Source organism: Theropithecus gelada, chromosome 1 (genome assembly GCF_003255815.1).
Source record: "Theropithecus gelada isolate Dixy chromosome 1, Tgel_1.0, whole genome shotgun sequence".
Taxonomy (NCBI): Eukaryota; Metazoa; Chordata; class Mammalia; order Primates; family Cercopithecidae; genus Theropithecus; species Theropithecus gelada.
The window spans coordinates 180,873,090-180,894,567 of record NC_037668.1 but is presented as its reverse complement, the minus strand read 5'-3'; the positions used below and the strand labels follow the sequence as shown (position 1 = coordinate 180,894,567).

At 36.8% G+C, this 21,478-nt stretch overlaps 2 protein-coding genes across 7 annotated transcripts in view; one reads left to right on the top strand and one right to left on the bottom strand.

Annotated features, from left to right (window-relative positions):
• The window catches only part of TRMT1L (tRNA methyltransferase 1 like), a 40,009-nt gene extending 19,856 nt beyond the window's left edge, over positions 1-20,153 (bottom strand). The window contains exons 1-10 of one of the 4 annotated variants that reach the window (XM_025362572.1): positions 19,707-20,013; positions 19,541-19,592; positions 14,775-14,885; positions 13,202-13,315; positions 9,379-9,443; positions 7,619-7,748; positions 6,084-6,207; positions 5,530-5,609; positions 2,115-2,364; positions 1,516-1,728 (exon numbers count right to left, since the gene is read on the bottom strand). In XM_025362572.1, the coding sequence (XP_025218357.1) occupies positions 1,516-1,728; positions 2,115-2,364; positions 5,530-5,609; positions 6,084-6,207; positions 7,619-7,748; positions 9,379-9,443; positions 13,202-13,315; positions 14,775-14,885; positions 19,541-19,592; positions 19,707-19,781 (1,214 nt within the window). In that variant the 5' untranslated portion in view covers positions 19,782-20,013. Of the gene's footprint in view, positions 1-1,515; positions 1,729-2,114; positions 2,365-5,529; positions 5,610-6,083; positions 6,208-7,618; positions 7,749-9,378; positions 9,444-13,201; positions 13,316-14,764; positions 14,886-19,540 lie in introns of all 4 variants that reach the window. The other 3 variants (XM_025362581.1, XM_025362556.1, XM_025362566.1) reach the window with 3 other exon arrangements.
• The window catches only part of SWT1 (SWT1, RNA endoribonuclease homolog), a 127,475-nt gene continuing 126,080 nt past the window's right edge, over positions 20,084-21,478 (top strand). The window contains exon 1 of one of the 3 annotated variants that reach the window (XM_025362529.1): positions 20,084-20,218. The gene's annotated coding sequence lies outside the window, so the exon portion shown is untranslated. Of the gene's footprint in view, positions 20,362-21,478 lie in introns of all 3 variants that reach the window. The other 2 variants (XM_025362538.1, XM_025362546.1) reach the window with 2 other exon arrangements.

Genomic DNA, 21,478 nt, shown 5'->3' with positions numbered 1-21,478 from the left:
GCATTATACTGACAAATATTAACCTGGACAATAGACTATGGGTAAGTTACGGGACATCAAGAAAAATTCAATTCTTATTAGCAGTGCTTTTAAAAGATCATTACTATAACTTTTACAGAAATTGAAACACAGGAAATAAAAGATGCTTGGGAGGGTCTTCAGTTTCTAGATACTTTCCCTTATGATATCCTCTCAATAGGGCAATATTTTTTGATTTTCAGTCATTTTCACTTTGTTTCTTATCATCACCACCACATTTCTTCCTATCTATTTTATTTCCTATAAAATCTTCTTCAAAACAGTATATGTTTATTGAGTAATGACTATATGCAGGATGGTATGCTAGCTACTGAAAATTGAGTGAAAAAAGAATAGTCAAATTCCTTTCCACCATTAATTTTATAGACTTTTTGGATTAAGCTCAACTATATACCATTTATGTACTCTGCAGTCACATACTAAATTTAATTTATATATATATATATAACTCTGAATTTGCTGATATTACATTATGAACATTTTTAAGCATGTGCAGTAAGTCCTTAGCATGCATAAAGTAAACATCAGTTTTCAGGTAATTAGAAACAACCCTGAAGGTCTATGAAGTCTAATAATCTGTATTTATGCTGAGGTACAAATTTCCACTTAAATGCTCTGAAACTAGTATTAGGGCTGGCAAGTGAGCTAGCTGATCATCCATTATCTATATTCACAATGTCCGTTTATATTATATTATTCCAGCATAATCTGCATATAGTAAGTGCTCCAAAAAAGTCACCCTTTTAAAAATAACTGTTTTCAAATTCTGTTTGGAAATCCTGGTGAGAAATGGAGAGAACTTTCCATTTTGTAAGATGATTTTGGAGAATCAAGTTTGTAAGCCATCATTTTATTCAAACTATATAAATAAAGAAGATAAAATAGAATGGATATAAAAGAAATGACTGTTTCTTTCTGAGGCAGAGTCTCACTCTGTTGCCCAGACTGGAGTGCAGTGGAGCAACCCTGGCTCACTGCAGCATCTGGCTCCTGGGTTCAAGTGATTCTAGTGCCTCAACCTGTAATCGTAGCTGCGATTACAGGTGTGTACCACCACGCCCAGCTAATTTTTGTATTTTTAGTAGAGACGAGGTTTCACCATGTTGGCCAGGAGGTTTGTTTCATCCTGGGCAACATGGCGAAAAAACAAAACAAAACAATTTTTGCTTTTCCTTTCATATTGCTATCCTTTATCCTACATTGCTCAAATAAACTGGAAATTAACTTTCACTTTAATCTTTTCTTTCTTACTACTTTATTTCAATAACATTTTAATTGGAGAGTAAACTGAATATTTCAGGCATAAGCTTTTAAATAAAATTACAACAGATACCATGTAAAATTAGAAACCAGTATTACAGATAAGGAATACAGGATTTATATTTTGTGCATGTTTTGAGTAATAAGTACTTCTTGTAATATTATCTTTTTATCAAATACTGAAACACACTAAGTACACCGTTGGCGATTTGGTACCTTGCCACTGCAGCTACAACAATTCTGGCTGCTAGTTCCTTGTAATATTCAGTTCGGACAATGTTACATCCGTAGTGACGCCGGGCAACATGCTGTGCCTTGGCATATAAAGAACTGATATCTGTAGAAGTCACTGACACTATGCCAAGGTTTCTTATATTTCTGAATGCAGAATCTAGATAATTCACTGACGTTCCAAAAGGGTCTAGATGTCTAAAATCAGAAAGCATATAGATATATTTTAAAGTCATATTAGTAACAAAAATTATACCATTGTAATTATTTCTAATTATAAAATTCCATGGATTTAAAAGGACATTGCAAATCTATTTTAAGTACACAATTCTGTTTTGAAATTAAGTAATAAAATGATAGTATGATGTATGAGACATGTAAAAATAAATTTGGGTTAGAGGAAAAGTGACATGCCCAGGCATTTTATTTCAAACACTAGAAAATTTTCATACTGCATACCTTAGGCCAAAAAATGGCATTCATTTAAATAAATAAACAACAACAGTCTTAATTTTTAACTACCCCTCGTCCCCAAAATTCCAGATAAGTTTAGAAAGTGACATAGCAAGTCTTTTTCTACTTACATGAAATCAAAAGATCTCAAATGCATCAGTACATTGGCATCCATTTTGGTCACCTTAATATTACCAATATTTTTCTCTCCTTCTTCAAGAATATCATCACTCTTTTCCTTTTCTTTACTGTCCACCACCACTTTCAATTTGTTTAAATGGCAGTTTTCCTGAATCAATGTCACAGAGTTTTCATTCAAGTCATTGATTGTAACTTTGACTGCATTTCCAAGGTGTTTTGCCCACTGTAATCCCATTATCCCTTAGGAAAAATGGGGAAGAAAATGAGTTTTATAATAATAATAATTTTAAAGAATAAAAACAGTATAATGATAATACACAGTTTTGTAAATAACAAATTATTTCAAAATTTAATGTTTTCATGAATCTTATTCTTTCTTACTACAAAGCTTCTCAAGAAAGGTTATAACTAAAAATATGTCTAACAGATTTTCACTAATACTTCTTATAAACCTTTTTTATGATCCTTGTATAATAAAATCTCTATGTATGTTTTTTTATTTTGTTGAATAGTGGAAAATGTTTTCTTTTTTGCTTTTTCTCTGACCATGGAATACTTTATACAAATGGGATTACTCTGCTTGAAGGGAGGATGGGAAGTTGGAATTCCTTCTGCTGAAGTTTACCATCATGGACCAAAATATGAAAAACTTTTCTAGACTAACACTTTTCAAACACTGCATAACACTGTTGTGAATTAAAAAAAATAAATAAATAAATAAAATTGTGGCCGGGTGTGATGGCTCACACATGTAATCTCTGCACTTTGGGAGGCTGAGGCGGGTGGATCACTTGAGTCCAGGAGTTTGAGACCAGTGTGGGCAACATAGCAAAACCCTATCTCTACAGAAAAATACAAAAATTAGCTGGGCATGGTGGTGCACGCTTGTGGTCCCAGCTACTTTCTGGAGGCTGAGGTGGGAGGATCACCCAAGCCTAGGAGGTCCAGACTGCAGTGAGCCGACATGGTGCCAAGATCCTATCTCAAAGCTGAGACCGTATCTCAAAAACAGAACAAAACCAAAAAACCAAATTTGTAAGCCAATGATTAGGAAGAATTTCTAATCATCTAAAAGGAAGACCAAAAGTGCCCCTTTTCACAGTTTTTCCCTATCTACTAAAGTTATAAAGGACATTCATTACAAAATGAGAGATGGCAACATAAACCCAGCCAACACAGATTAGTAAACCCCTTATGTATTGGAAATACTGACCATCTTCTCCATACACGTGTCTCATAAATGGAAAAATACCATGTGTTATGGACTTCATATATATGTATTTTTCATATTTTCACAACACGCTTGTGAGGTAAGTTCTCACATCCTCATTTTAGGAATGGCAAAACATGCACAATGACTGCTCCAGACCTGATCTAAGTTTACAAAGGCACATTAAAAGAAGAGGCTGGAAATATATTCCTTAGATATTAGCTTTAATGACTTCAGATTTATAAAAGAGTAAAGAGCTGGGTGCGGTGGCTCACACCTGTAATCCCAGCACTTTGGGAGGCCGAGGCAGGTGGATCACCTGAGGTCAGGAGTTTGAGACCAGCTTGGCCAACATGGCGAAGTCCTGTCTCTATTAAAAATACAAAAATCAACCAGGCGTGGTGGTAGGCGCCTGTAATCTCAGCTACTTGGGAAACTGAGGCAGGAGAAGTGCTTGAACCCGGGAGGCAGAGGTTGCAGCGAGCCGAGATAGATGGCACCACTGCACTCCAGCCTGGGTGACAGAGCGAAACTCTTGTCTCAAAAGAGTAAAGTAAAAGGATATGGTGAAAAATACTGAGAAATAAATTTGGACAAGCAGGTTAGGATCAGATATGGAAGATATTAAATGTAGTCTGAGAACTTTGGAGTCTAGGCAATAAAGATGAATGACTTTTTTGATTGGTAAGTAACAATGTGGTGCTTCAGAGGAATAGCTGTTTAGCAGTAATAGGCAAGACAAATTGGAAGAGAGAAATGACTGGAAACAAGGGTACTATATAGAGGCTACTGAAATAGGCTTGCTATGAAATCATTAAATTGGTGGATATGGAATGGAAAATGTGAGTTATATTGGAAAAGAAAAATTAGAACAGACCTGGTGGCTGAGTAGATATGAGAAGAGTAACAGGAAAACAAGGAGTAAAAACATGATTCAAATTTCAAATCCAAGTGACTTGGGAAATAATCAGAAAAATCACCTCATCACTTTTACCACATTTATACTGAGACAGTACTAATGCTGATCATCACGGTGGCGGCAGGAGTCTCCTCTTTCAATAGATGAGCAAACTGAGGCACAATTTCCTGTGGTCATACAATTATCAAGTGATAAAGCTGGGATTTGAACTCAGGCAGTCTGGTTCTGCAGTCCATGCTTTTAACCACTACTTTTCCCTGAGGAGAGTTTAGGAAGGAGAGCTAACTAATGCTTTCACTCTTTTGGCACAAACTCCCCAAAAGTGTATTCCTATAATCTTTATGAAGAAAGACTTGGATTGGGTACAGAGGCTTTTTAGAAATTTTCTACTGTTTCTATTTTCTTTTCTCTACTATTAAGTCTTTTGAGAAAAATATTCTCAATGTTTAAAATTTCACTTTATTCTACTGTCTAAAGGCTAGGCAGTGATCATCACAACACAAAAAAGAGACACAACCAGACATCAGGTGCTGCCTGATTGCAGCAAACAAGTATTACTGCAAAACAAAAAACAAACAAACAAAAAAACTGTATTTGAATCTAATCAAATGGCCAATTTACAAAAATACAGGAGATAGAAGAACATGTTATATGAACCACAACAATACAATCAGGAAAAATCTAGACTGCGGGAAACTCTATAGGTCAAAAGACATGTTAACTCAACAAATAATTATCACACACACAGAAAATGATAGAAGGAACCATAGATTTAAAAGAGACTTAGATATATCAAACAATTGAAATACAATTTTTGTCTGCATTCTGACTTGATTTTTAAAACACATTATGAGATAATTGGGCATATCTAAACAATTTATATTAAAGAATTATTCTTAATTTTTTAAAGTATGATAGTATAGTGGTTTTATTTTTAAAAAATCTTTACCTTTTAGAGATTCAACTGAAATACAGATGAAACGATGTATCTGTTATTTGTTTCAAATTAATAGATATCAAAAGACTATGACATGAGGTATGAGGACAATGATAAAACGACTGAGCATGAACCACTAATTTTTGAAGTAAGCGATGGATACACAGGACTCACTTACTATACTCTTTAATATATATTTAAAATTTTTCACAATAAAAAATTAAAAATTTTGTCTTGGATCTTTAATTTTTTACATCACTGCCCATACACATTTTCTAAGAAAAGATACTGTAAAATCAAATAAATAAAATGTGGTTCCAAAAAAGTGTCCTCACTTACCAGTGGCTCCAAAAGCATCTAGACATTCCAAGGGTTTTCGTTCCTCAGCCAAAGCAGCCAATGTACAGAATATTAGCTGCCTAGAAGGAAATCATAATCTGAAATAACTTTACTTTACCATGCTTCACCATCATAGATTTTATTTCATTTAAGAATAGTGAATTGAAGTTCCTAGTTACTGTACAAACTATTTCAAAAGGAGACCTAAAAACATATTCCTAATTTAATACTATAAGAACTAAAAATATGTGAAATTAAACTATGAATCCAGTTGGATTTTTATTAATAAGTATTTATTTATTTATAAACAAAACTTGCTCACAAAAGTACCAGCTTGTTCAGTAATTATATAAAGTTAGACCTATTTTATTCTCTAATAAAGACATTGGCTTGATAGAAAAAAAGAAACAATCCTTCTGTGAAAAATGTTAAGATAGATGATTTTTATTCTGCACCTAGTTCTAAATTTTAACATATTAGAACATAAAGGTTAAGAGAAGGTACATTTACAATAATTTGAAACATCCCATAACCCTATTTTCAATTTAGCTTACCGATTTAGTTTCATTTTGGGATTAAAATAGGAATCTGTTTTCTGAGGTATAGAATAGTTGGGACAAACTTGTACATCCGTGTCTGCCTCTTTCAAAATTTCCTTAGGCGGTTTAGCAGTGGAAGCTAAGACAGAAAAAAGAAAAGATTTCCAGGGCAACACAAAATAATTCCAAACAAAAGATTTCCAAGAAAATACAAAATAATTCTAAACATCTAAAACAATATACATTTTGAAAAATAACTTTATATTATTTTGTGTTAATGCAAACGGTTGGGCAGATGTAAAAAAACCAAAACCAAAGAACTGATTTATTCAGCACTCTCTGCAAAAGAGTAACACTCAGTTAAACATCTGATTAATGAAAGTTAATTTACTATCTTGACTGCCCAGCATATCAATACATCTGTATTATGATACCTAAGAACAATCACCCTAGGAAAGCACAAAATCCTAAAACACCTTTGTGTTTCATCAAACACTACATTGTTTGCTACATATATTTTACTATGGTGTAATTGTTAGAAAATGAATATCTCCATATGGCTGCATTCCATTAGCTAGCAAGGCTTACTAAGAATCACTCTATTTCCTGAACATGGGAGACTTCAGAATATTTTCTCATAATGATTTCAAGTCACAAATTACATTGAAATGGCTATAATGAAAAAATGATTTTACATTTAATACGTTAGAATCGTTTTGCTATAAACTGATGAAATATTGATGTGTTTATACGCGTATATGTTTTAAATATTTAAGAAATGAGATATGTGCTATGTCAGACAGTTGAGATCCTTTATGTTTGGATTTCTTGATAACATTACAGTCAGAATGTTAACTAAATGGCAACTATGTATTTCTTTCTAAAATGCCAAATAATAGTATCTTTCCCTAGCACTGTGTTACATATCCTTTTTTACCCAGTGAGGAGGTATGTCACAGATCTCACAAGATCAGCCTTTCTCAATTTAGGTTCTGTGAGAAAATCAAGTTTTATAGAAATTAATTCAGTGACTATTTTTTTTTCAGTTCTTAAAGGAATGGTACATAGTGCCATTCTAGACATAGAGAAGTTACTCATTACATATAATACATGCTTTGGGCCATTAGTGCTTAATTTAATTCTTGAGAAGGGATCTCTAAGTAGTAACAAGCTATTAATAATTTCATGTCACTAATAGTCTTTATTTCACTGTATCTTTTTTCCTAGTGTTTTCTAACAATACATACATGACAGTTAAGGGTATAAAAGCTGTCACTGGGAAGACAATTCTATAATCTTTCATTAAAATATCTATAGTCACTTGAGTGTCACTTACTTTTTCTACACCATTTATTAAATATATATGTTGAGAATGTTAAAATGTTTTTGGAGACCTTACAGAAAGAAACCAAAATCTGATGTAATGGACTAGTGAATTAAATCATTTGGTTAAATCAGCATTATTTTATCTGCCTGATGTCTGAAAATAATAACTGGACCATTATTTAAGGATTTACATATTAATATGTTAATGAGATTGCTCAACTTACCTGCAATATAACTAGATTTAGTCTCTCCTTTATTCATATGGCGCCTAACATGTCCTAACATATCAGTTCTTCTGGTGATTGTTGCTGAACAAATGATACAATGATAATGGGCTCCCATTTTACTGGATATCTATCAAACAGAGTATTTAATTTAAATAAGTTACTAAGACAATGAAATAGAAGTATAAGTTTACAAATTTAAGTATATTAGTGTCTTGGATTTAATGGTATAGAAGATAATTTTAATTTTGCCATGTGACTTTGAAAGGATCTTAACTTCCTTACCTGTATTTATATATACTTTTAAACCTTACTTTACAATAGGCCAGAAATTTAATTTCCTAGCTTTTCCCATTCATTCCAATCAGAAAAAATTGTATTTTCTATAAGTTGCATTTAAAAATGGCATAATATTAGGAGTGGTGTGCTGGTAAATGTTTATTAACTGGCTCTCCAGGAAAATAAAGCCCCGATTTGTAGTATTTGCAGATTTCTGTGGCATAAATACTTTGCCATAGCCAATTTCAAACTACAACTCTCAGAGATTTTAAGCTATCAGTGTAACATCACTGAATGTGAATTTAGGAAGAGATGTGCATTATTATACCATTACAAAGCACTGCCACCCAGCAGACATAATAGATGTAAATAACTGTAAGTGCACAGATAATATTAAAATGCAGCAGAACAATGATAAAGGTAAACATTCGTTATCTTTGTTTTTTAATATAACTCATTCATTTTTAGGCTTATATAACTTAATTTTTAATGGTGGCCATACTAAACCACCAGCTTGAAAGATTTCTGAAAATTTGAGCCAGCTCCAGTACCCCACTGAATGTTAAGAGACATAATTAGAAGCGTATTTTTCTAAGTAAAAAATTTCTCACTTCATAATTTCTCCTTTAGCTGAGAACAAAAAGACTGCTTCAACGGCTCTTTCCTAGTTTTGATGCCTTTTACTCTTAGTGCTGCTAACTCCTTTTTACTTGGAACCTTACAGCAAATAGAAAACCGTCAAGCACATTACCCAAGGTTCTTTATGGTACTGTGATTATCATATTCAAATATGTACTTGGACTAGGTTGATGGACCAGAATCTGTTTTGACTACTACTTTCAGAATATTTTCCTTTTTGTCAACACTATGCTGCTTTTAGTGACTCAAAATAAAATTTAATAATGAGAACTCATTACGTGAATATGCATTCAGGATAGTGTCACTAAAAAATTTTATAGTTTGTATTCCCCTTAGATCAAATCTACCCTAAAAATAAAACACACGTATTTTTTAAAAAGTTACTAAGATTTCAGAAAGTTTCTTGATTCTCTAAGATTGAACTTAAAAGGAAGGGTTTGGGGAAGATGAATGAAATCAAAACACACTAAGATATTTACTAAATCACAGAAATTGAAGCTTCTATTCCATGAGCAAAATTTTAAGAGAAAAAACTACTCTCTAAATTTTCCATTCCAAAATTAGTAAATGAGTTAATTTTCATTTTGAACACAAAGGAGCAATTTATCTGACTTAAACTAAAAATTATAAAATGAGAACTTCAATATAGCAATTATTTTTTTCATACTATGACAGTTTCATACTATGATAGTTTTCCTATTATGATAATCTGAAAGGACTCAGACACAGAATTTTAGAGTAAACTACACTGCTGAACATATACATTTTAGTTCCACAGTAAGTAAAAATTACGCTTTCTTTAAAAAGGCCTAAATTTAAAAATAAATCTAATATCGGATCACCTGTTCTCCAATAATGTTTGGTTTCACTGGCCGACAAGGTAAGTGACAGATGCACATCCTGTAACCTAGAATAAAGAACAGCTGGTTATCATATCACTATTCATGAAATATTCAATTATCAAAAATTATAAGCAAGTTTTATTTTATAAGAATTGGAACTAACCTTATATTCGTAATGTCATAATTACTCAAATGAGATTGCTTTAGTTTATATAATTGTTATGCATGAGATACATGTCTATGTATACATATTTACGTATATGTATCTATATACACAAATACAGAGAGATCCAGGTTTGAATTCTGGTTCCACCATGACTACCTGTTTTATCTTGGATTAGTTGTTTAGTGTCTTTGGGACTCAGCTTTATCCTATTCTCTGCCACCTTGACTTTTTTTTAGGCTTCATCTTTGCCTCATGCTATTGATATATTTGCCATTATACAGACCCTTCTTCATCTATGACATGGTACTATCTTGGTTTTCTTCCCAACCTTCTTCATCTTCTTTACAGGTCCTCTTCCTTCTCTCATGCCCTAAAATGTAGATATTCCATAGGCTTGGGTGGCTAAGGGACTTTTTTCTCATTTCCTTGGCAACTTAAGCTCCTTTCACGATTCCAATTAAAGGAATCCCAAATTATAGCTCTAGTTACTAATTCACTCCTAAGAGCCAGATCCCTATTTCCAATTGCCTATTAAGGATATGTAACTGATTATCTAGTCAGCATCTCAAAACCTATTTGTCAAGACTAAACTGATAATTTATCCCACATCAGGTCTCTTTACTTTTTTTAAATGATAACGCCTTACAGTTGCTCTTAACTCAAAGCCTGTAAGTCATCTCTAACACCTTTTTTCTTATACCTCAGATCAGATCATTTCTTACTTGTATATGCTGAAGTGCTCCAAGATTTAGTCCTGGATGACTTCTTTTTTCCATCAATATGTACTTTTAGTTACTTATGTGATCTTATGGCTTTAAATATCATCTGCCTTCTGGCAACTCCCAAATGCGTATCTTTTGCCCCACATTCTTCCTGAACTCCAGATTCATATAACCTATGGGCTACCTGACATCTCCACTTAGATGCATCCCATCCTTTAAATTCCACAATTTCTGGTTCTGGCCTTCTTTCCCACACTTGATCCTAATGCACTCTTCTCCAGCTCAGTAAAGGCCAACTCCATTTCTCTACTTGCTCAAGTCCCAAACCCAAGCATTCTTGGCTCGTTCTCTCACACCTCACATCCATTCCTTCAGCAGATCTTGTTGTTTCTACCTTCAATTATTTGTCAACCACTTTGAAACCTGCTCACCGAGACAAAAAACTATCATATCTTCACCATCTACCAGATCAATACCATGTGAAAGAACCCAACAGCCTAATGTACATGAGAGAACCACATCCATAAGTAAGTAAAGAAATACCACAAGAAAATATTTAAGAAAAGAGAAAAACTTGGAGGAGGGAGACCAAACCTAAAGGCTAAACAATGACCTAAGTGAGGCCGGGGGCGGTGGCTCGTGCCTGTAATCCCAGCACTTTGGGGGGCTGGGGTGGGCGGATCACAAGGTCAGGAGTTTGAGACCAGCCTGACCAACATGGTGAAACCCCGTCTCTACTAAATATACAAAAATTAGCCGGGTGTGGTGACACATGCCTGTAATCCCAGCTACTCAGGAGGCTGAGGCAGGAGAATCGCTTGAACCTGGGAGGTGGAGGTAGCGGTGAGTCGAGATTGCACCACTGCACTCCAGTCTGGGCAACAGAGCGAGACTCCATCTCAAAAAAACCCCACAAAAAACAAACAAACAAAAAACACAATAATCTAAGTAAAGAATATGAAAGAGATCCTTTTAATTGAAATGAGAGCTTTTTTTTTCCATAAGAAGTCAGTATGGTTTATCATACATTCTTTATTTTCTTTTTTGAGACGGAGTCTCGCTCTGTCGCCCAGGCTGGAGTGCAGTGGCTGGATCTCAGCTCACTGCAAGCCTCGCCTCCTGGGTTTACGCCATTCTCCTGCCTCAGCCTCCCGAGTAGCTGGGACTACAGGTGCCCGCCACCTCGCCCGGCTAGTTTTTTGTATTTTTTAGTAGAGACGGGGTTTCACCGCATTAGCCAGGATGGTCTCGATCTCCTGACCTTGTGATCCGCCCGTCTTGGCCTCCCAAAGTGCTGGGATTACAGGCTTGAGCCACCGTGCCCGGCCGGTTTATCATACATTCTTATATAGAATTAAACTTAAAAGACAGGATGGCCCCTAAATTAGTATCTAATTCCCCTTTCCCTAAATAACTAGTGATAATCTTTTTAGCAGTACTACTAACAAAATAGTTCCAGCATAGTTCTGACTTCTTTTCTGGGTGTCTCTTACTAGCTGCTTTATCAAGGCTGGTTGACACTCCAACCATACTTTACAATTTCTGTGCTCACATAATCATGCACAAATATAAACGTATGTTTAAGATTGATACTTAGGTTTCTTTTGAGGGTGGGACTTTTTGTTTTTATCCAAATGGAATATTATAACACCTTCCCTATATATTGCTGTTTTCATTAGTAGTTGACCATGGAAATACTTCTAAGTTACCTGGTATACATCTAATATACTCATTTCAATGGTTACATAATATTTCATGGTATGTACCCATAATTTATTCAATCATCTCTTTTAATTCTAAGTTTTTGTTACTAATATTGTAATGAATATCCTTCTACATTTATCCGTGCCTGTTGATCCTTTTACTTCTTCATCTTTTTTTTTTTTTGGTTAAGAAACAGTGTCTCACTCTGTTGCCCAGGCTGGAGTACAGTGGCACAATTACGGCACTGCAGACTCAAGCTTCTGGATTCAAGCAACCCTACCACCTGAGCCTCTCTAGCAGTTGCGACTACAGGCACAGGCCACCTCGCCTGGCTAATTTTTTTACTTTTTATAGAGACAGGGTCTTACTGTGTTGCTCAGGCTGGTCTTGAACTTATGGCCTCAAGTGATCTTCCCGCCTCAGCCTCGCAAAGTGCTGAGATTATAGGTATGAGCCACTGTGTCCAACCTCAATTCTTTTACTTCTAAGGCACTCCTAGCAGAGGAACTGAGTGGTGGATGGATATGTGTATTTTTAATTTTAAAAGATGTTGTCAGATCTTTTCCCAAAAATGCTATAATAATTCACATAATTCACTTAGGAAGCCCTTTAACTTGAAAAGTTCTCGTTTTCTGTCCTTTGATTTTATTCTTTTCATGATGAGTCATCTTGTTGAACTTATTCCCTCAAATTGTGTCATTTTTATCATGATATAACTGATATATTTGTTTCTGTTTCCATTTATCTGAAGTAGAAAATGGCTAAGATTTCTGAATTATCTTGTATCCCACCACCATTCTGAATTCTCTTAACTCTAGTAGATTTTTTTAAGCCATCAGCAGAAAAAGAGATATTATCTTGTATTTTCCAATATTCATACAAATTATTTTATTTTCTTGTTTTACTATGTACTATACCTTCCAAAATATGTGTAAAATAAAAGGAAAACTTATTAAAACATTGTTCAAGAAGCAAAATGGACTCCCAGGGCCAGAGTACTCAGTATACAACAGATGCATAATAAATGTTTGCAGAACTAAACTGTGTCATATAGATCTCTACTGCCTATAAAGCTATATGGTGTTTTATTAAATACATTAGAAATGAGGGCATTAAACCCCTCACATTTTAAACTGAAAATATTTGATTATAGTCATGATAAAATGCCAAAACTGGTAATAAATGTTGAATTTCATATATATTACTTCTTTGCCAGCACAAAAATACTAACCTTCAAATTCAACTGAGACTTTCCAGTGTAAATTCTGGAGGTGACGACGAAGCTTATGGCTATTACAAGCTCTGAATTTTTCCTTAGGGCACAATGGACAAGCCTGTCTGTTGCCTTAAAAAGAAAAAAGAATCAGTAAACCACAGAATATTCTAGTTATTAATGCCTGGATTCAGCTACAAAGAGGTTAATGGGGTCTCCCCTGCCTACTTCTTAAAGTCTTTGTTAACTTCAGGGAGAAGTCATTACTCTTGACCCAGGAGATAGTTCACAGTAATTGTTGTAGCACATGATCAGTGGTTGTTTTTTCACCCTAAAATTTTCCTCTCTGTGGCTAGCTGATGTGTTTGTTGTTACTGGGAACAAAGAGGTTGAAGAAGTGATAAACTGTATGATATCCTTCTGGCCAAATTTTCTGCCACTGAGAGCATCACTCTGTATTTTGGACAGCTGAAAGGACAGCAGTTACACTCCCAAAAGGACAGGAATTGGACAAAGAGCAAAAGTATCTGCTGTGGTATTCCTCTACTAAACTGGCAGCAACAAAAACAGTTAATATGTGGAGTTAGAAAAATGGAAGAAGGAAGTGGAAGGAATAGATAGATCTGATATAACTGCTGTTCTGAGACTGGGCGCATAGTTACAGTCACCGTATCCATTACTGAATTTACAAGTTCTTCCTTGTTTATTAACATATTCTCAAAAAGATTATGTATCATCAAAATGTCTAATTAGAAATATAATGTATCTCAAAAACTTTGATAGTATAGATGAAAGAACTAAATTTCAAATTCAGGCTTAAAGCAATAAAATATACAGCAAGAATCAATAACAACACCTTTAGTAATTGTTTTCTTTTTTTTCTTTTTTTTTTTTTTTTTTTTTTGAGACGGGGTCTTGCTCTGTCACCCAGGCTGGAGTGCAGTGGCCAGATCTCAGCTCACTGCAAGCTCCGCCTCCTGGGTTCACGCCATTCTCCTGCCTCAGCCTCCCGAGTAGCTTATCATACCTCTCAGCTCATATTAATAATTTTTAACCCAACAAATATCTTTCACATCTAGTATAATACAGTATATGTACAATTTTTATTTTTACACTGCCTACTTCAAAAAAACCAAGCAGTCAGTGATCTTGAGGATGCAAACCAAGCACTGAGGAGAGTAGAGCAGAAAGACAGCAGTGTGGGGCACCGATAACGCGGGACTCTCGCACGAGCCCTAAATTGCCTATCTTGGGACTTCATTTACCTGGCAGAATATAAACCTTTTAAGACACTGTTTTTTGGGACCTCTGTTACTTGTAGCCAAATGCAATTCCTAACTTGCTGAATAGACAGCCCTTAGACATCTGTGAAACTGTAATTGTTTTGAGGAGTTGTAAAATAACTTATTTCCATAGCAACTCTGCACATAAACGGCTGCCAATTTCCTAAATAAAAAACTGTATTTTACCACTGTTCTAGTTTAGTAAGAATAAACAAGTCTACTCTTATCAAACTTATTTTCATGAATGCAAAGATGATAAATTATCAGAAATTATGAAAAAAAAAAAAAAAACCCAAACATGGAAATACCTGCATCAAGATTATCTGAGTTCAATGAGCTGGTAGAGTCAAAATTTCCTTCAGTTACAAAAGCTAACTTCTCTAGATCAGCAAGCTGCCTTTGAATTGAGATGTGTCTCTCTGGAAAAAAAAAAATGAGAAGATTATGCTTTAACAGTTTGTATTCTAGTTCCATTTTTATTGATCACGTCGTATAGAAGTTTATTTCCTATAACACAGTGTTATGGACCTAGATGGGGAATACTGCTACAACTTGGTTTATAAAATAACAAGTGTGCTTCAGAATGAAAAGTTGGGGGAAAACCCCATTGCATAAATTTAGTTTGAAAATTTTATCTAATTAGTCAAAATAATTCTATGAAAAATGTTTCTCTCCTATGCAAAATACTGAAGAAGGAAACGTAAGCCATGTTTTCTATCTTCAAAGAACTTTCAGTCAGGTGGGAAAAGGCAATATGTCAACTTCTATCATATGAGATAGGATGAAATGAACACTAGATGTAATATGATGCAGGCATACAGAAGAAGGAATAATTAATTTTAACAAGTAACTCTGAGAATGTCTTTACTGAAGTGCCACTTGACTGAGACTTCAGGTATGAATAGAATTTCAGTAAGTAGAGATTTGCTAACTGGCCTCATAAACTGAAGTAACCTCATGAGCAAATGCATGTGGTATAAAATATACAACCATGCCACCCCACCCTTGGTTGGAATGTGGTATATTTGGGGGGATGGAGTCAGTAGAAATATGTGCAGCCAAAGATGCAGTACAGACCAAGGAAAGCATAAATTCTATGCAAGTTAGTTTGAACTTTATTCTTCAGGTAATGGTAAGTCTCTGCAGGTTTTTGAGGAAGTGAATTATACAATCTGAATGAGTTTCAGGAGGTTTTCTCTGCCAGTAACACCAAAGATCAGTAACAGAGAAAATCAGCAATGGGAAGAAACAGAATAAAAGGTTAAAAAAGAAAAAAAAAACAGTAACAGAACTTGGGATATGAGAAGTAAAGGTGAAGGATAAAATCAAAGATGATTCTAAGATTTTGAGTTTATGTGGTTGAGAATAATGGTACTATTAAGCAAACAAGATAGAAGAAACTCTTTTGGCAGAAAGGAAGAGGAAAAGAGAAAGGAAAATGTAGTTTTTGACATAGTGTGTTCGATGTACTACTGGAACAGTATTCCAGTAATAATGTACAATAGGCAGCTGGTGATTTGTTTTTGGAGCTCAGGAGGGATTCTGGAGATACAAATCGTAAGTAACATGTTAGGTGAAACTATGAGAATAAATAAGAAAGCCTAAGGAAAAAAGTGTGAAAAATAGGAGAAAAAGCCACGACCCAGTCTTACCCAGTTATGACTGACTTCAAACAACTAGGCTATGTAAAATTAATTTTAAAACATGATTTATATTTTAATTCTAATGCATTTCAGATTTCTCAATCATTACATATTTGTCCCACTAATGCACTTTCAGGTTTCTCAAGCATTACACACTCTTCAAATTAAAATGCTTGTAAATTTGGAAATAACATGCATAAGTCTAAAATATGTTTAACATGTTCTGATTGGAGTGGGTAGGGGATACATTTCTCAATGTTGCTGAACCCGCTACTGATTATTATACATAGATAAAATCTGGTAGTGAGGTATGAGAGATGTATATATTTGTAAGAAAAATTAAGTAGAAGGAATCAGAAAAGTAGATCCAGAAAGAATAAATGGTAAGGGGAGTCAAGATAATGCAGAAGCCAAGGGAGAAGAGTCTATAAACACAAAACGTTCAACAAAGTATCACAAACAGTTGTAGAGATCAAGAAAGCAAGTCTGGTGACCTTTGAAAAAGCAGGTTCAGTGAGGCGTTTCGGAGTAGAAACAGAATTGGAAGGGGAAATAAAATACAGAAAATTAGGTTTTTCTTTTTTTGAGAAGTTTGATGGTATAAAAAAGGAAATGAATGAGACTGTAACTTGCTTTTTTTAAGTACAGGGAACCTGAATATATGTGCATTCCAAGGGAAAGGAACAATTACAAAGTGGGGACTGAATATATATTAAGATTAGGAGAAACTGATAGGTAAAGAGCCCAAGGAGACAGGAGATGGTGGGATAAACCACAGGGCCTTCTAACATTATGTTATTAGGTTATACAATTTAAAACCTTGAGACTTTAAAATTCAATTCTTGATATTAGCATCTTCTTGCCTACTTCTCTCTGAGCTTCACTATCAGTTCGTTTACCCATTTGTATAATTTGTGTCCTTGTTCACTTTCCCCACAAATAAGCAACAGGAAGACAAGGCCTATTCCTTGCTCATCTTTCTGATGGCCAAGTGCCTAATGCAGTAACTTGCAGATAGGCGGCACTAAAGTTTGTTAAACAAGAAGTTAAAAAAATCGTTAGACTTTTTGGATGCAGTAGCACACTGTGTCAATAATTTTGGAATCCAATTCAGCACTATCAGACATTCCTGCTCAAATTTATTAAAAGGTAATTTTTTATATTATTATTTAGAGATGGTGTCTTGCTCTGTCACCCAGCCTCCATGGAATGTAGTGGCTCAATCATAGCTCCCTGCAGCCTCAAACTCTTGGGCTCAAGCAATACTCCTGCCTCAGCCTCCTGAGTATCTGGGGGTATAGGCTTGTGCCTGGTTATTCACTTTATTTTTAAAGGAGCAACAAACAATATTGGTTAATTTTTTATATTAGATACTGGTCAAATGAGTGATAATGAGATATAATTTCTATGAACAGGTAAAACTTTTTCATCTTTCATAAAAATCTTTTGCTAGGTCAGACAGTAACATTCCAGAAATGAACCCGTGTGTACAAACTAACCTATCTAATTTGTAACCATAAAGGCTTTCGGTTCCAGAGTTCAAAGATCTGTGTATGTGAAACAAGATAAACAGCAATCAATAAAGACGTGCCTATTGAAATTATTCTATTAAATAACACAAAATAAGGGAAAGGAGTTTGGTTAAGTTAGAAAACTAAAAATCCTGTGGTCCACTACCGAAGAAACTCTTGAACATCTAAACATTCATGATATGCCTACAAACATCTCTGAAATCACCTTCTGGTTTAAGATAATACGTATCAGACAATCTGTATGCAAAATACTCAATCTGCTTTTTGTAACACACTATTAATCCAGAAGTCAACAGGCAAACCTCTTGTTAAATTAGATGTCTCCAGCATGCAAGGAGGGTCTTTTACAACTTGTATTACTTTTTCCTCAATTTTCAATTCTATTTCAGATAGGTTATCTTTATCTTACCTAGTTATGACTGATTTCAAAGGACTAATTAGACCAACTAAAAATAATTTTTAAAATGTGATTAATATATGTATTAGTTCAAATGCATTTCAGACTTCTCAATCATTACGTATTTGTCCTACTAATGCATTTTCAGTTTCCCATATGGTATGCATTCCTCAAATTACATATTTGTAAATTTTGGAATATACAGATAAGTCTTTACTATGTTTAACATATTTTTGATGGTGGGGAGGTGGAGAATGCATGCATTTCCTAAAGCTGCTGAACCACTTCTGACTAATATAAACAAATACAACCTGGAAGTGAGGTAGGAGGCTACTTAGGAGAGTAGAACCCCCTCAGCTCCGCATGCCTCCCCCATCCCTACCCACTGTAGTTGAAGAAACAACTGGCTTTATTTTGTACCTACAAGCTCTGATCTTATATGATGAGAAGGGGCTTACCTCAAGCATCCTGGCTTTTCTTTCCTGTGATTAGACCTACTCTGAAATCTATAACAATTTGTATGTTGTTTCAAAACTGCAAAATAATCCTATCTATATCCAATGTTTTATAAATATTAAACTCAAAACTGGCCTAGAAGTAGGAAAAATAATGAATTAAAGATTATTTTAAATTCCAATTCAGAAAGCACATAAAGGTCAATTTATGACCACAAACTAAATGTTAAAAGAACTTATATTAAGTCTTTCTTAGACCTTACATTTTAAAATGTTAGAAGATCCTTAAGAAAGTGTTACTCATCAATCTTTTAAATTCCTATATGGTCCAATAAACCACCACTTAGAAAACATGCAGGCACATTGAGCAGCACAATAATATGGGCCATTAATTTTCAACAGTCTATTTCTGATGGAATGGAGTACAAAACTCAATTGGTATTTATGTATGGGTGAAAACATCCATAAATTTAGTCGATTCTTTTCTAAACTACTACTCAGCCTCAAAATCTCTTCGGAAGCAAGCTGCCCATAGGGGGAAAAAAACTGAAATGAGAAAAACTCATCTCCTTGTGTATGTCGAAGCAGAAAAGCTAGTTGACAGTAATGGTTTATAAATGTTGGCAGCTAGGATCTACTACCGTAAACAGGTTGCCTCGGTTACTATGTCACATTTCAAAGAACTTAGTTAACCACGGTAGTCTGGACTGTGGGAAACTACCAAATTATGTGTAACTTCCTATTTTTGTACCTTAAAAAGATTCCCTTTTACGAAAAAGCCCTTAACCTCATTATTTCCTTCTATCTGCAGCATTCCTGCCCTCCGCATATCCCTCACCGTGACATCCTCGTGGCTTATGAAGATGCCGTCTCCCACTCTGTACCCTTGTTTTAGCCGCTACACGGGCCTCTCTTCCCTCCCCTCCATTTCCCTAAACCTGCCTTGCCCCATAAAAACCATCCCGGTGAAGAAGGGTCTCCCCTACTTCCCAGCAAGGCGCACTTTCTCTTTTCTGCGGCAGAAAGATCTGGGCCTCCTGCACTTACTGCTTTTAGCCTCCTCAGGGGCAGAGGCTAGGGACGGGGGCAGGGCCGGAGCCTGGGCCAGGGCAGGGGCTGGGGCTGGAGCCGAGGCCGGAGTCGGAGCCGAGTCCAGAGCCGAATCCGGGGCCGGAGCTGGGACCCCAGCCGAGTCCCGGGCCGGGGTCGGGACCTGGACCTGGACCTGGGCCACCTCCACCTCCTCCTTCTCCAGGGGCAGCAGCTCCTCCTCCGCCATATTCTCCATAGTTACCGCCTCCGTGCCAGGCCCGCCCGGGGACCCGGAGCGGGGCTCACGGCGGGGTCAGAGAACTGACGTGAGTGCCCACTGGGCTGGATCCAAGGAGTAGGGAAGCAAGTGGGGAGGGCGGGATGCGTGCAACAGACAAAAGATGAAGAACCAGTGACCAAATAGAAAATAGCCACAGGCTGCGACTCCAGATGCCGTCCGCTTCCCTTTCCCCGAGGCGTTACCACGCCACCACAAACTGCGCAGAAGCGTACTGGGGACGGCGTCCAATTGGGTAAGAGGGTTCAGTTTCTACGGTGCGTCTCCTTCCCACCGGCCAACCACCAGACCGAACAAAGACTACAGCACCCAGGGTACACTGCGCAGCCTGGGGCGGGGCCGGCGAGCAAGCCTTGCAGGAAGTAAATGCAAATCTAAGCAAAAGCTGCGGAGCGGTGGGTAGGCAGTCTGGATCCGGGCGCAGAACTACGTTTCCCAGCGGGCATACAGTTGGTGGGGCGGGGTGTGTCGGGGGAGGTGGGGGTCCCTCTCCTTTGGCCTGGGGCTTCGAGTCGCCACCGCAGCCGGCGCTGGTAAGGTAGGAACTGGGTGGGGGGGGGGGTGCGTTGACGTTTTGCTGGGCAGGTTCCCGCTCGTCCCCCGCCCCAAGTATGCTTGCCGGCGGGCGGCCGGCCGGAGTGGGCACTCAGGAGTCACCCGGACCTGGGCGGGGCAACTCTGTGGGCGGATCCGGGGACGACTCAGCTCCATGGAGGGTGTGGTTCTGGCCCGGCTTGCCTCCGGGGCTGCCCCTTGCCCAGTGTTGGGGTCTGGTCGGTTCGTGCGGAGCCCGCGGGCCGCGGCGGTTTACTAGCAGCTGACGAGCTTGCCTGTCCTTCCAGCTGACTTGGAGTTAGGGTCTGTTTTTCATTTCGCACCCTCATCTACACCGTGACCTGAACGCTCTTTTCCTTTGTTTTTATTTTTGCTTTAGTCTTCCTGTTGCCAATGTCAGCAGTTCTGCGGTGTGACCAGTGGATAGAAATTAATTGTTTTGCTCTATTTTGCCTTGTTTTCAGGCTTTTAGTAACCAGAGCTCTGAGTGGGTAGAGCTTCGGGTCATTTGATTTTGATGCGTCTCAGATCCCCAAAGCATATGCTAGTGAGTCCCCTGTCCCCCATACTTCTCTCTGCTTCACTCTTAGTGCCTACTTGACATTCGAGGCTGTCTCGTTCTTTTCTTCTGTCCCCCCGATAAATCCACTGGGACAGGAAGGAGAAAAACGTGAACTTTCTGGCTCCCCTGCTTGGGTTTGGTCCGAACCTTCTAGGCAACAGGGCAGGAGAGGGAGCCCAATTTAGTCTCAAGAACAAGACGCGCGCTTGCAGTTAGCTTTTCTTAGTTAATGAAGTTGATAAACGCCAGTCTTCTTGGTCTATTTGTTACCTACTTGTTTCAGAACCCCGGGGAAGAGATAGCATCATTATTTGGCACTTGGAAGCACTAACTGGAAGTTAACTCCTCCCCCTGTAGTTTAAGAAATATATATAATGGAGGGGTGTGTGTGTGCGTTTAACCTCTCCCCAGTTTAGTGGGAACAGATGATCCCAGTGAAGCTTCTGTGAGTTATAGGCCTAAATCCCTTTTACTGATCTTCCCGCACAGCTTTTATCTAGTATTCCTGAATGTATCGTTGACTCATGGCTCAACAGTC